The sequence below is a fragment of the Myxine glutinosa genome, chromosome 5, assembly GCF_964187855.1.
Source record: "Myxine glutinosa chromosome 5, kmMyxGlut1.1, whole genome shotgun sequence".
NCBI classification, from domain to species: Eukaryota; Metazoa; Chordata; class Myxini; order Myxiniformes; family Myxinidae; genus Myxine; species Myxine glutinosa.
In genome coordinates, this window is record NC_136265.1 from 167,236,110 (window position 1) to 167,249,543 (window position 13,434).

General features: G+C 45.0%; 1 protein-coding gene across 1 annotated transcript in view; it reads left to right on the forward strand.

Moving 5' to 3' along the window:
* The window catches only part of E4F1 (E4F transcription factor 1), an 83,565-nt gene that overhangs the window by 34,951 nt on the left and 35,180 nt on the right, over positions 1–13,434 (forward strand). The window contains exons 9-10 of the mRNA XM_078779030.1: positions 7,308–7,416; positions 7,501–7,718. Of these exons, the coding sequence (XP_078635156.1) occupies positions 7,308–7,416; positions 7,501–7,718 (327 nt within the window). The remainder of the gene's footprint in view (positions 1–7,307; positions 7,417–7,500; positions 7,719–13,434) is intronic.

Genomic DNA, 13,434 nt, shown 5'->3' on the forward strand with positions numbered 1-13,434 from the left:
GAAGGGGAGGGGGGGAGGGAGAAGTATAAAACACAAGGACACCAAGGACTTCCAGGACAGAAGTTGGCATTTCAAAAAAGTGGAAATGGGGTGAAATTAGCGGGGGTAGAAAAGATCAAGGTTTTGGATGGGGGAAGATAAGAGATGGTGGTAAACAGCTGTTTTAAAGACCTGGAGGGTGGAGTGGGATTGAAGAGAGTGAGGGAGTTTGTTCCAGAGGTGGGAGAAAAGAGGAATGAAGGAGTGAAGGTGAGCAGAGAGTCTTGATTTTGGCAGTTTAACCATAAGAGGGTTGCAGGCAGATCTTGTGCGACCTGTAGGAATATTTGCGGGATAGAACCCAGAGAGAGCTGGGGGGGGGCAAGGCCAGAGAGGAGTCGGTAGAAGACGGAAAGACCACCAACCTGCCTGCGGTGAGTGAGTGAGAGGCCCTTGGAGTTAGCTTCATCGCGGGAGATTCCAATGATTCTGAATGCTTTGGTTTCAACAGCGTGAAGACGAGCTAGGTGTGAGGCAGAAGCACCAGCCCAGAGGGGAGAGCAGTATTCCATTGAGCTGCGGATGAAAGTCTTGTATGTGGTGAGGAGCTCAGGTGTGCCAAGGAAGGGCTTCGCACGACGGAGGATGCCCAGTCGGCGACTGGCTTTGGAGGCCAGATTTGAAATGTGGTTTTCCCAGGAAAGATCATGGCAGATAGTGAGACCCAAAAGCTTGAGTGACAGAACTTCTTGGAGAGGATTATTCAGAAAGTGGATGGGAGGGTTGTCCAGTCGGTCTTTTCGGAGAGACATCATAAGAGTGTGAGATTTGTCAGGATTGAAAGACATGTTCCACTTGTTTGCCCAGTCTGTGATTTTGTCCAGGTCTGCAGAGAGTGAGGAGGCTGCAGACTGCCGATCTGAGGGATGAAGAATGGAGCGACAGAGAGTACAGTCATCAGCAAAGAGATAGAGAGGATTTTCAAGAGAGTCAGAGAGATCATTGATAAAGACCAGAAAAAGCACAGGGCCCAGAACACTGCCTTGGGGAACTCCAGCCTGAACAGGAAGAGGAGATGAGAGAAACCCATTCAGGGCCACACGTTGACTACGACTAGAGAGGAAGTCCGCCAGCCATGCGTGGAGATTTCCGTGGGTACCAAAAGAGGAGAGTTTGGTGAGCAGAGCGGGGTGCCAGACCGTATCGAAGGCACGTGATATGTCAAGGGAGACTGCTCTAATTTCCTGTTTGGCATTGAGGACCTCCATCCATTGTTGAGAAAGCAGAAGCAGCATGTCCAGAGTAGAGTGACCAGGTCTGAAACCAAATTGAGGATCAGAGATCAAGCCATTGGAGAAGAGGAAAGATTTCATATCTGAAGCAGTGATGGATTCCATGACTTTGCTGATAATTGGGAGAAGGCTGATTGGTCTGTAGTTGCTGGGATCTGTTTTTGCACCTTTTTTGTGCAAAGCGGTGATGTTGGCAGATTTCCAAGCAGATGGAAGATGACCTTGAGCAAAAGAGAGGGTGAAGAGAACAGAGAGAGGGAGTGAAAGAGCGGAAGAACAGGATTTTAGGACCCATGGGCTGATGCCGTCAGGTCCAGTTGCAGAATCAGAGTCGAGGGTTGACAGAAACTTTTCCACCTTGTCAGGAGGAAAGGACACAGAGTCCAGGAGCAGCTGGGTACAGTGGGTACAAAGAGGGATGGGTTTGGGACACAAGATTTAGAGGCAAACACAGAGTTGAGGCATTCAGCTTTTTCACGTGCAGAGTCAGTCATGTGGCCATTTGAGGTGAGGGAGGGGATGGAGGGGGAACAAACACCAGAAACAGATTTGACCAGATGCCACCAGGATTTGGAAGAGGGAGACAGGTAAGAGAGTTCGGTCCTGAGAACGGAGAGATATTGTTTCCTGGCTCTCCTGAGGGTGGACACACACTTGTTTCGGGCTTTGTGAAAGGAAATGAGATTTTCTTCCGTTCGATTTGCTTTCCAGGAGACGAAAGTAAGTTGTTTCTGGGCAATAGCCTCACCACAAGATTCCATGTACCATGGACGGGAGGAACGGTATGACAACTGAAGACGAGATGGGATAAATCTGTGCATGAGAGAGAGCAATTTACTTTGGAAGAATTCCCAGGATGAGTTGATGTCAGAGGCGGTAGAGATGGGAGACCAGTTGAGTGATAGATAAAAACATTTTTACCTCCGACACCAAAGGTGCACGGAGGTTATGTTTTCACCTCTGTCTGTCTGTTTGTCTGTGACCAGGATGTCTCAAAAGGTTGTGGACGCATTCGGATGAAATATGGTGGCGAGATTGGGTGTGTGACAAGGACGAAATTATTAGATTTTGGTGAAGATCTGGATCCTACAATTTTTAAGTGTTCATCAATTTTCAGTGATCAGGCCAAAAACGATTTAGAGCATGATATTTCAAAAAGTTGTGGATGGGTTATGACAAAACTAGGTGGATGAGTTGGTTTGGTGACAAGAACAAGACTATTTTGGTTCAGATCCGTCCGATTTTGGTTCTATCAGTGGGATACAAAACTGTTCATCCTGGCAGAGGTATGCACTCGACCGAATGCCATTCTAGCTTAACTGGAAATGATTTATCCAATGCTCAGAGACTTGGACAATGGTAATGATACTGAGCGCAACAGTCTTGGTTTCCTAGTAATCCCTGAACTTCTTGTAAACAGGGCAGATAGTCTTTTCGAACAAATCGATGCATTTTTAATTTGACTTAAAAAAATAATAATTCAAAACCAGAGCCTACTCTGAGTCTGGGAGGTCGACAGTTCAATTTTAACCCTGGCCAAGGCCATACCGAAGACTTTAAAAATGGTACGTGCTGTTTCCTCGCTTGATAATCAACATTTGGAGCGCATATATAAACTCTGTTGGTTGAAATCCCATGTGGGTTGGGGAGAAGGTGGAGATATTTCTCAATTTCCCTGCTGAATGCGAACAGATATGTGACATTAAAAGATGGCGTCACCAGCATCCATAATGCACCGAAAAGTTGGATCACTTCCTCCAAGCCTTGTTTGGCTGGTGTAGTGGACAGTTTTGTCTGTCTCTATGTGCATAGCACCTCCATGAGCCTTAAAATTTACTATTTTATTGAGGCTGATAAAGATTTAAACAATCAGAGATGCATTCAAAGTAAACCGCCCCTGTGCAGCACTTGGATACAGAATTGGGAGGGAGCGATGTATAATAATTGATTAATTGCGTAATTAAAATAAATAAGTAATAATCGTAAAATAATTAATTTCTTAATCAGTTGGCAAATAGCATACCTAAACCACCAGTGTTTCATCTGAATCTAACTTTTTCAAAAATAATTAAATAATTAATTAATCGTAAATATTAAATAATTAATCGATTAATCAATAAATATTTAATTGAGTAATCAATAAATCAAAAATACCCTTATAACCAAATCACTTGGTCACTGTCATGTCCAAATATCAGCTTTCTAGCTCAAAAGGTGCCTGAGATATTGTCCAGATGAGAGAGAAAATTAATAAGCACTTAATAAATAGTAATTAATCAATTTATTGATTAATCAAAAAACAAAAAAGTACCGTTTTTGACAAAGTACTTACTCACTATTGTGCCCAAATTTCAGATTCCTAGCACAAAGGATGGCTGAGATATCACCCGGACAAACACGAAAACAAGAAAGAAACAAACAAACAAAGACGTCATGCAGAGCACAATACTTGCAAAATCCACCCCACCCCTCTCCCAAAAAAAGTTATCATGGATACATCAAATTGTCCATTTCATTAAGATTAAAATTGACAATATTAATCAAAGCTCAGGTCAATCGGATGAAAATGATTATTTTTCAGATTAAAATTGATTTTAGAAAGTTTACCTAAAGCTGACATTTGACCTTTTCACCTCAAAAATAGTTGGTTTCCCAATTCAGTGATGGGCGATGCAATTGCTCTTTAACCTTCAGGTTAGTTGGATGAAAATTGACGATTTTTTAGATGAGAATTGATGGTTTTAGAAGTTTGTCTTTGAGTTGACCTTTGACCTCAAAAATAGTTGGTTTCCCAATTCAGTGACTCAATATGCAGATGCTGTTCAACCTTCAAGTCCATTCCATTCTCAGTACCTCTCTCACCAGCCATGGCTCCTCAGCAAAGGACTTCGACTCACTGGGACTGACACAATCTGTCAATTTCCCAACCCGGATCTCAGTCAACGGAGCATCTTCTCTTCTGGACTTGGTTATGACTAACTTTCCTGAAAATGTCTGCTGCTCTTCTTCTGCTCCAATCGGCTCATCTGATCATGTGCTTGTTAAAGTGGACATCTCTCTGACCATTCTCAGGGAGCCTCCTCAGCGTCGACGAGTCTGGCATTTCACTCAGGCCAACTGGCACGGTCTTCAAGCAGCCATCAATCATCTGGAATGGTCTCCCATCTCTACCGCCTCTGACATCAACTCATCCTGGGAATTCTTCCAAAGTAAATTGCTCTCTCTCATGCACAGATTTATCCCATCTCGTCTTCAGTTGTCATACCCTTCCTCCCGTCCATGGTACACGGAATCTTGTGGTGAGGCTGTTGCCCAGAAACAACTTGCCTTAGTCTCCTGGAAAGCAAATCCAACGGAAGGAAATCTCATTTCCTTTCACAAAGCCCGAAACACAAGTGTGTGTCCACCCTCAGGAGAGCCAGGAAACAATATCTCTCTGTTCTCAAGACCGAACTCTCTTATCTGTCTCCCTCTTCCAAATCCTGGTGGCGTCTGGTCAAATCTGTTTCTGGTGTTTGTTCCCCCTCCATCCCCTCCCTTACCTCAAACGGCTACACAGCTGACTCCGCACATGAAAAAGCTGAATGCCTCAACTCTGTGTTTGCCTCTAAATCTTGTGTCCCAAACCCATCCCTCTCTGTACCCACCGTACCCAGTCGTACCCAGCTGCTCCTGGACTCTGTGTCCTTTCCTCCTGACAAGGTGGAAAAGTTTCTGTGAACCCTCGACTCTGATTCTGCAACTGGACCTGACGGCATCAGCCCACGGGTCCTAAAATCCTGTTCTTCCGCTCTTTCACTCCCTCTCACTGTTCTCTTCACCCTCTCTTTTGCTCAAGGTCATCTGCCATCTGCTTGGAAATCAGCCAACATCACCGCTTTACACAAAAAGGTGCAAAAACAGATCCTAGCAACTACAGACCAATCAGCCTTCTCCCAATTATCAGCAAAGTCATGGAATCCCTCATTGCTTCGGTTATGAAATCTTTCCTCTTCTCCAATGGCTTGATCTCTGATCATCAATTTGGTTTCAGACCAGGTCACTCTACTCTGGACATGCTGCTTCTGCTGTCTCAACAATGGATGGAGGTCCTCAATGCCAAACAGGAAATTAGAGTTGTCTCCCTTGACATATCACGTGCCTTCGATACGGTCTGGCACCCCGCTCTGCTCACCAAACTCTCCTCCTTTGGTATCCATGGAAATCTCCACGCATGGCTGGCGGACTTCCTCTCTAGTCGTAGTCAACGTGTGGCCCTGAATGGGTTTCTCTCATCTCCTCTTCCTGTTCAGGCTGGAGTTCATCAAGGAAGTGTTCTTGGCCCTGTGCTTTTTCTGGTCTTCATCAATGATCTCTCTGACTCTCTTGAAAATCCTCTCTATCTCTTTGCTGATGACTCCACTCTCTGCCGCTCCATTCCTCATCCCTCGGATCGGCAGTCTGCAGCCTCCTCACTCTCTGCAGACCTGGACAAAATCACAGACTGGGCAAACAAGTGGAACATGTCTTTAAATCCTGACAAATCTCACACTCTTACGATGTCTCTCCGAAAAGACCGACTAGACAACCCTCCCATCCACTTTCTGAATAATCCTCTCCAAGAAGTTCTGTCACTCAACCTTTTGGGTCTCACTATCTGCCATGATCTTTCCTGGGAAAACCACATTTCAAATCTGGCCTCCAAAGCCAGTCGCCGACTGGGCATCCTCCGTCGTGCGAAGTCCTTCCTTGGCACACCTGAGCTCCTCACCACATACAAGGCTTTCATCCGCAGCTCAATGGAATACTGCTCTCCCCTCTGGGCTGGTGCTCCTGCCTCACACCTAGCTCGTCTTCACGCTGTTGAAACCAAAGCGTTCAGAATCATTGGAATCTCCCGCGATGAAGCTACCTCCGAAGGCCTTTTACTTACTCACCGCAGGCAGGTTGGTGGTCTTTGTCTTCTCCCGACTCCTCTCCGGCCTTGCTCCTCCAGCTCTCTCTGGGCTCTTTCCCCCAAATATTCCTACAAGTCGCACAAGATCTGCCTGCAACCCTCTTATGGTTAAACTGCCAAAATCAAGACTCTCTGCTCACCTTCACTCCTTCATTCCTCTTTTCTCCCGCCTCTGGAACAAACTCCCTCGCTCTCTTCAATCCCACTCCTCCCTCCAGGTCTTTAAAACAGCTGTTCACCACCATCTCTTATCTTCCCCCATCCAAAACCTTGATCTTTTCTACCCCCACTAATTTCACCCCAAATCCACATTTTTGAAATACCAATTTCTTTCCTGGAAGTCCTCGGTGTCCTTGTTTTTATAATTCTCCCCCCCCCCCCCCCCTTCCCACGCCGCCTCCCCCCAAGCCCTCTCCCTCCCACACATTCCCGATGTCCCTGCTCTCAAATGTTGTGTTCTTGTGCTTCCCCTTCTCTCCCCATCTTGTCTACTGCTCCCCTTTTTATATACTTTGTTTGTTTGTCTGTTTGATTTGTTTGTGTGATAAATGTTAGCTCTTTCACGAGCCTCGATTCTGTATACAAAAAAAAATAAAATAAGTCAATCGGATGAAAAATAACGTTTTTAGAAATTCGACCTCAAGATGACCTGTAACCTCAAAATCAATGGGCTACCTGGACAATCTCAGTTGTGACTACCTGGACAACTTGGTAACGTTTAATGATGATCGGTTTAGAATTGTGACCTGTAGCTGTGTGACAAACAGATGGAATAACAAAGTCGACCGACCAATATACTTGAAAAATCTTCGATTTTGCAAGTAACAAACAAACAAACAAACGGGGTGGACACTGAGTACTCCCTTCCGGCGCGCGTCATCGCCGGGGCCCCCTTCGCTGCCTGGCGATGACATCCTGCAGCTCCTTGAGATGGAATGGGAAAGGCGCAGTGTGCAAAAACGATGTACCCTCTCTTGGTGAATGCAGCCAGTGCCCACTGAACAAACCCATTGCTGGGGGAATTAAATTGTTAACATTTGATTCAAAAGGTTAACTTTTCAATTTACAATTGGATCGTACATAACTTGTGTTCCATACAGCCTACGTCAAATGGAATGAAGGAGGCTGAAGGGCAACATTGGTGTGAACATTGCCAGCAGAGTTTTGAAAGCTTCAGCAACGCCTGTGTTCATATCAAATCTCACAAAGGTATGTGTGATAAGTTGTACTTAACAGTCGGTGCATTGTTGGCGAAACGGTACATTGAGTAATGTCAGTGTTGTTTGCATCCAGTCACAAAGAAGCATCGATGCCAGAACTGCAACAAGGTTTTTAACACCGCTCACCTGCTCCAAAAGCACTCAAAATCATACCTCAGCGAGCGGCGTTTTTGCTGTGGGGAATGTGGGAAGTTGTGCCGAAGCCTTAACCAGGTGAAGGAGCACATGCGTGTGCACTCGGACTTGCGGCCCCACATTTGTTCCATCTGCAACAAGGCCTTCAAGACGAAGGTAACTTGCTTTAAGTTTCTTCTCTCGTTCCGCATTGTCCGAACGTTGTGGTGCAAACAAGTTAAACATCAATGGCCGCTTCCCTTTTTAAAGTATTGTTACAGAAATGGCTTAAGGGTTGAATGGGTTTATTTTATAATAGTTATTTCAGAGTACATGTTCAGCATAAGCATCTGTAATAAATGTATTTGAAGAGGCAGTGTCGAGATATGTTTAGCGAAGCCCTTGTGTTCCCTCCAAAAATGTTTGTCTACTCTCCCACCTTTGCATTTTATGTGTTTTTCCCCGTTGTGATCTGTCATTGTGTACTTCCTAAATAGCCATGTGCGTCCACGTGGCTCTCATAACAGGGGCAGGGATGTCCATGTGCAAGCAGACTGAAAGCCACGTGTCGACACATGACACAAAGGACGGGAAGGAGGTATGTCCATGACGCTCGCATGAGGAATTCCTGTAAAGGACCCTGAGGCCGTAGGAAGGTCAGGGTAACTCTTCCCCATGTGCGGCCAATTAGTGCACAGCAGGCGAGCAGAAATGAACAGGGGTTATAAAAAAAAAATAGAAACTCTCTCTCGCCATGCCTTGCTCCAAGCTTCTGGCCCTTACTCTGCTCTTCCCCTTCACATGGAGCCTTCTAGCCCTCTCTTGCATCCTGGACCACTTTCGCGAGGTCGGCGCAGTGCTACTGGGTGTGAGCTCAATGCTCGTGGTGTGCTGCTGTGTCTCGGCCGGAAGATCACGGCATGAACAAGCCCCCTCAATGCCGTGTGCTGGTACATCTTGGCACCAAAATTAGGCGCAAGCATGGCCACTCACACCCCACGTTCTTTGTGTCCCATCTATCGCTCTTTCTCTCTCTCTGCCTCGTAACTCTGTGTGAATGAGTTATGGCCAAATTAAGTTCATTGTGTTTCCGTGGATGCAGGAATTATTTTTTATTATTCATTACTGTGTGGTTGATTATATCCCTGGTGATTATATCCCTGGTTTAATCCCTGGTGTTGGGCTAGAGGCTAGGGTGCCGGCTTAGGATCCAAGGATCCTGGGTTCGAATCCCGGTCGATCGCTGAATTAATGCCAGGGGGGTTGACTCAGCCTGTCATCCTTCCGAGGTCGGCTAATTGAGTACCAGTTCACTGGTAATTAATTCCCTGTTTGTCGTTAAAGGCGGCAAAAAGGGTTGGCGTCAGGAAGGGCATCCGGCCGTAAAACATTGCTTCAAATAGGGGACCGAAAAACAACAACAACCACGGTTCCCGAAAAAGGCCAACCCCCGCTTTGCGGGGAAAAATGGCCTCTAAAGGTGGTTATTATTATTATTATTTTTACTGTGTGGTTGATTGCTGCAAGTGGTCATGTGGTCATGTTCTCTCTCTCTGTCTCTCTCTCTTTCTCTGTCTTTCTCTCTGTCTCTCTCTCTCTCTCTCTCGCCACCTATCGGCTGTCGGTGCGCTGGGTGCGGTGTCATGGCGTCTGCTCGCTTCGTGTCGTGAGTGCTCTGTCTTGGCTGTTTGTTCCACCCCCACCCCACCCCCCCCCCCCCCCCCATTTCGCTCCTTCGTGTGCTTGTTTCTATTTGTAAAGCTTCCCTGTGTTTCCCCTTCTATGTTGAGACGAGAGAGAGAGAGAGAGCCATAGAGCACACTTATCGTGCAGGTTAAGGTAATCGCCGTTTTTGGGCGGTTCCCTGTTGTTTTTTCCCCCGACTTATTTTCTTCACTTCAAACCTTTTTTTCTCGCTTATATTTCCTTAGTTTGTTTTTTTAACGCTCCCTTTCCCTAAGCTGGGAAAGTCGGAGTGCATTACTAACTTCTTCTTCCCGAGCTGGGAGGACGAGGTCGAGCCTCGTGTGTCCAAACATGGCGGCTGCTCATTCGCAGCGATATGCAGCGTTTGAGCAATTATCACGTGAGCATGGCATTGCGTGTTCTCCACCCGAGGGTATTACAGTCGAAGCTATTGTTCTCGCGATCGGGAACATGATCGGGTTTGATAAGGTACGTGCGGCGTCGCGTATGAACAAACGGGTTATCGTGTTTGTGTCCGATGTAGAGCACGTTGCTCTCATCGTACAACAACGTTTGTCCCTCGACTCCGGACACTTTGTTATGGTTTATCCCTTGGATACTCCTGCTCAGAAAGTGGTTATTTCAAATGCACCACCATTTCTCGATACCGATACAATCCTTGCAGCGCTGCAGCGATATGGGCAATGTGTGTCCCCATTAATAATGCTCCCTTTGGGCTGTAAGGATGAACATGTCAGTCACGTGATGAGTTTCCGTAGGCAGGTCTTTATGGTTCTCAAAAAGGAATATCCCTCCTTGAATGTTGCTTTAAAATTCACGACAAATGGCCGCGATTATCAAGTATACATCACCACCGACACCCTAAAGTGCTTTGGTTGTGGTGCAGTGGGACATATGAAACGGTTTTGCCGCAATCAGAAGGAACAGCCTAACATGGTCGAAACGGGAAACAATGACTCGCAGATTAATGTTAACGTTTCCTGCTCGACAAATGTGCAGGATAAACCAGGTAAACAAGTGGACACGCCCCCTCCCGTTGAACCAATGGACAGCGCAAATGAGGGGTTTGTCACCGTTTCCAAAGTAAAAAAACGTAAATCGGCTGTAAGAAGTGCGTCACCTTCTGGGAAAAGGCAAATCAGTGAAAACTCCACCACTGGATTTCAATGTGAAAACAGGTTTGCCTTATTGGAGGAAAAGGACACCTCCACTAGTACAAACATCATCAAGGAAAAAGTGGATTCTAACTTTCCAATCCCAGTGAGTGTCGCTGATCCTTCAGACAGTGTCATCTCACACGAGGACGTTCATTGTGCAGCTTCCTCCTGTCAATCGCAAGAGGAGGAAAAGCACTTAAAATCTCCCCCTAAAAAAGGAATAAATGAGGAAAATAAGGGCACAGAGAGAATAAAAGAGGATAATTTAAATCCACTGGAGGAGAGTGACATCCATGAATCGAGCATGGTGGTCATGTCACAAACATGCTTGGAGCCCCCCACCTCGCATCCCGAAGAAGCTTCAAATGTGACTCCGGCACAAAACGTTCCTGAAGAAGTTTACTTTATTGAAACTGAGCAATCATATGCGCCAGGAAGCTGAAACACCAATTGATTCCCCATATGAGGAATCTGATGGTGAGGGTCAAGAGGAGTCCTCTCAGATTCTAAAGGCTGTAAACAGCCCTTCGGATGACGAGCTTCGGGACTTTTTGAGAGATTCCTATCGGAAAAGGAACATTGAACTGAAAGATCATTTCCCTGATCTGCAGGTGTTGATTTTTAAATTGAAGGAAATTGTGCATAACCCTGACACTCCAAATTTCACTGATGCTCAGAAGCACCGGCTAAGAAAAATGATCCAGAAAGCTCGGCAGGAGCTTCGTAAATGAGGTCCCTATGGGGTTTTTGATCTATTTAGTTATTTATCTTCTTTCTTTTTCCGAAAGAATGAGTGTTAGTTTTGGCAGTCTAAACATTAACGGTGGTGTTAGTTTAGAACGCAAAGTTCAGGTAAAAGATCTGACCCAGCGTTTGCACCTGGATGTCTTGTTACTGCAAGAAACGCATGGAGATCTGAATGGCCAAGCCCAATGGAGAAGGCTAATGAAGGGCCAGTGGTTCTTCAGTGATATCAATTGTCTCACTGCTGGAATTGCTTTCTTTGTCTCCTCCTCATTAACACTCACACAAGTTCAATATAATGAAATAATTCCCGGACATCTGGCTTGTCTTCAATTCACTGCCAATAATCAAATCTTTGTTTTTGTAAACATATATGCCCCCTGTAAGAATGCTGAAAGGCAAAACTTCTTTCTAAAGCTAGAGGATCTTCTGAGTACAATTGACTTAAATTGCTCTTTTATAATGAGTGGCGACTTCAACTGCACTCTTGACCCTGCGTTAGATAGAAACAGTGCGGAGCCACATCCTAGATCTGCCAAACCTTTGGAGAAAATCATCAAGACGACGGGATTAATAGATGTCTGGCGTATTCAGCACCCTATGCAACGGCAGTTTACTTGGTCTAGATGTACGTCTCAGATGCACACACTAGCCAGGTTAGACAGAATTTATGTCAACACTGTAATGCTTGACAAGATATTGAAATCTGATATCGTGCCTTCTCTTTTTTCTGATCACCTGGCTGTAACCTTGTCCTTTAAGCTTGCTCTGCAGCAACATGGCAGCCCATATTGGAAGTTCAATGTCATGTTGCTGGAAAATGCTGCTTTTTGTGAAGCTTTCAAAGTGTTTTGGATTAGCCTCAAAGAAAGAAAGAATAATTTTGATAACCCGATATTGTGGTGGGACTATGCAAAGGCACAGATCGCTGTCTTTTGCCAACAGTTTAATTACTTCTCTTCTTTCAGTGTAAAAAGGGAGAGGTTCACACTAGAAAAGGAAATAATGAAGTTGCAAACTGATGTGGCAAATAGCCCCAATAGAACAAATAATCATTTGCTTATGGAAAAGAAGACTCTACTAAACAGCCTAGTCGAATACCAAGCAAAAGTTGTAATGGTCCGTCTACGGATGGATCAGCTATATAATTTAGATGCACCGACAAAATTTTTCTTCCATTTTGATAAGAAGACTACCAATCAAAGGCAAATTGAAACCTTAAAGCTCTCAACTGGTAACACTGTGACGTCACAAGATAATATAAAGAGGGAGGTCTATAACTTCTTTTCAGACCTGTTTATGGCAAATGATGTTGACGATGGCTCAATAAGTTACTTCACATCTGACTTACCCATGCTAAGTGCTGCTCAAAGGGATCAGCTTGGCTCCTTACTTTCCTTGGAAGAGCTTACACTTTCCCTTGCTTCTTTACCTACGGGTAAATCTCCTGGATTGGACGGCCTCCCAATAGAGTTTTATAAATCCTTTTGGCCCTTATTAGGCCCAGAACTATTGGAGGTCTTTAATAGTTCATTACGTTGTGGTGACTTGCCGATGAGCTGCCGTAGAGCAGTCATTAGTCTATTACCCAAGAAAGGAGACCCTCAGCTCATTGATAATTGGCATCCAATTTCTCTTCTAACTTCAGATTATAAAATATTTTCTAAAGTTCTAGCTCGACGCATCGCCCCACTCCTAGAGTCGTTGATTCAAAGTGATCAGTCTTTCTGTATCCCTAACCGACAGATACACGATAACATTTTTTTATTAAGAGATCTTTGGGATGTGTGTAAAATAAAAAATGACAATCTTGGTTTGATTGTGCTTGACCAAGAGAAGGCTTTTGACCGTGTAAGTCATGTATATCTTTTCAAGGTGCCAGAGTGTTTTGGACTTGGTCCTGTTTTTCTTTCCATGGTAAAACTGCTCTATAATGGCATTTCCTCAATACTCAGAGTAAACTCTGAGCTAACTTCACCTGTAAAGGTTGGAAGGGGTATCCGTCAGGGATGTCCTTTATCTGGTATTCTGTACTCTTTAACCATTGAGCCTTTTTTAATCAAAATCCGCAGCATCTTAACCGGATGCAAAAATTTGCTCACAAGGCCTGTGAAAGTCTCTGCATATGCTGACGATATTTGCGCCATCGTACATAATAGTGATGAGATAAAGAAACTGGTGGATTGCTTGGACTATTATGGTTCAGCTTCTTCAGCTTTGGTAAACTGGAACAAGTGCCAGGCGATGTGGATGGGCCCATGCCAGCGCCCTATGCCTGTCCTCCC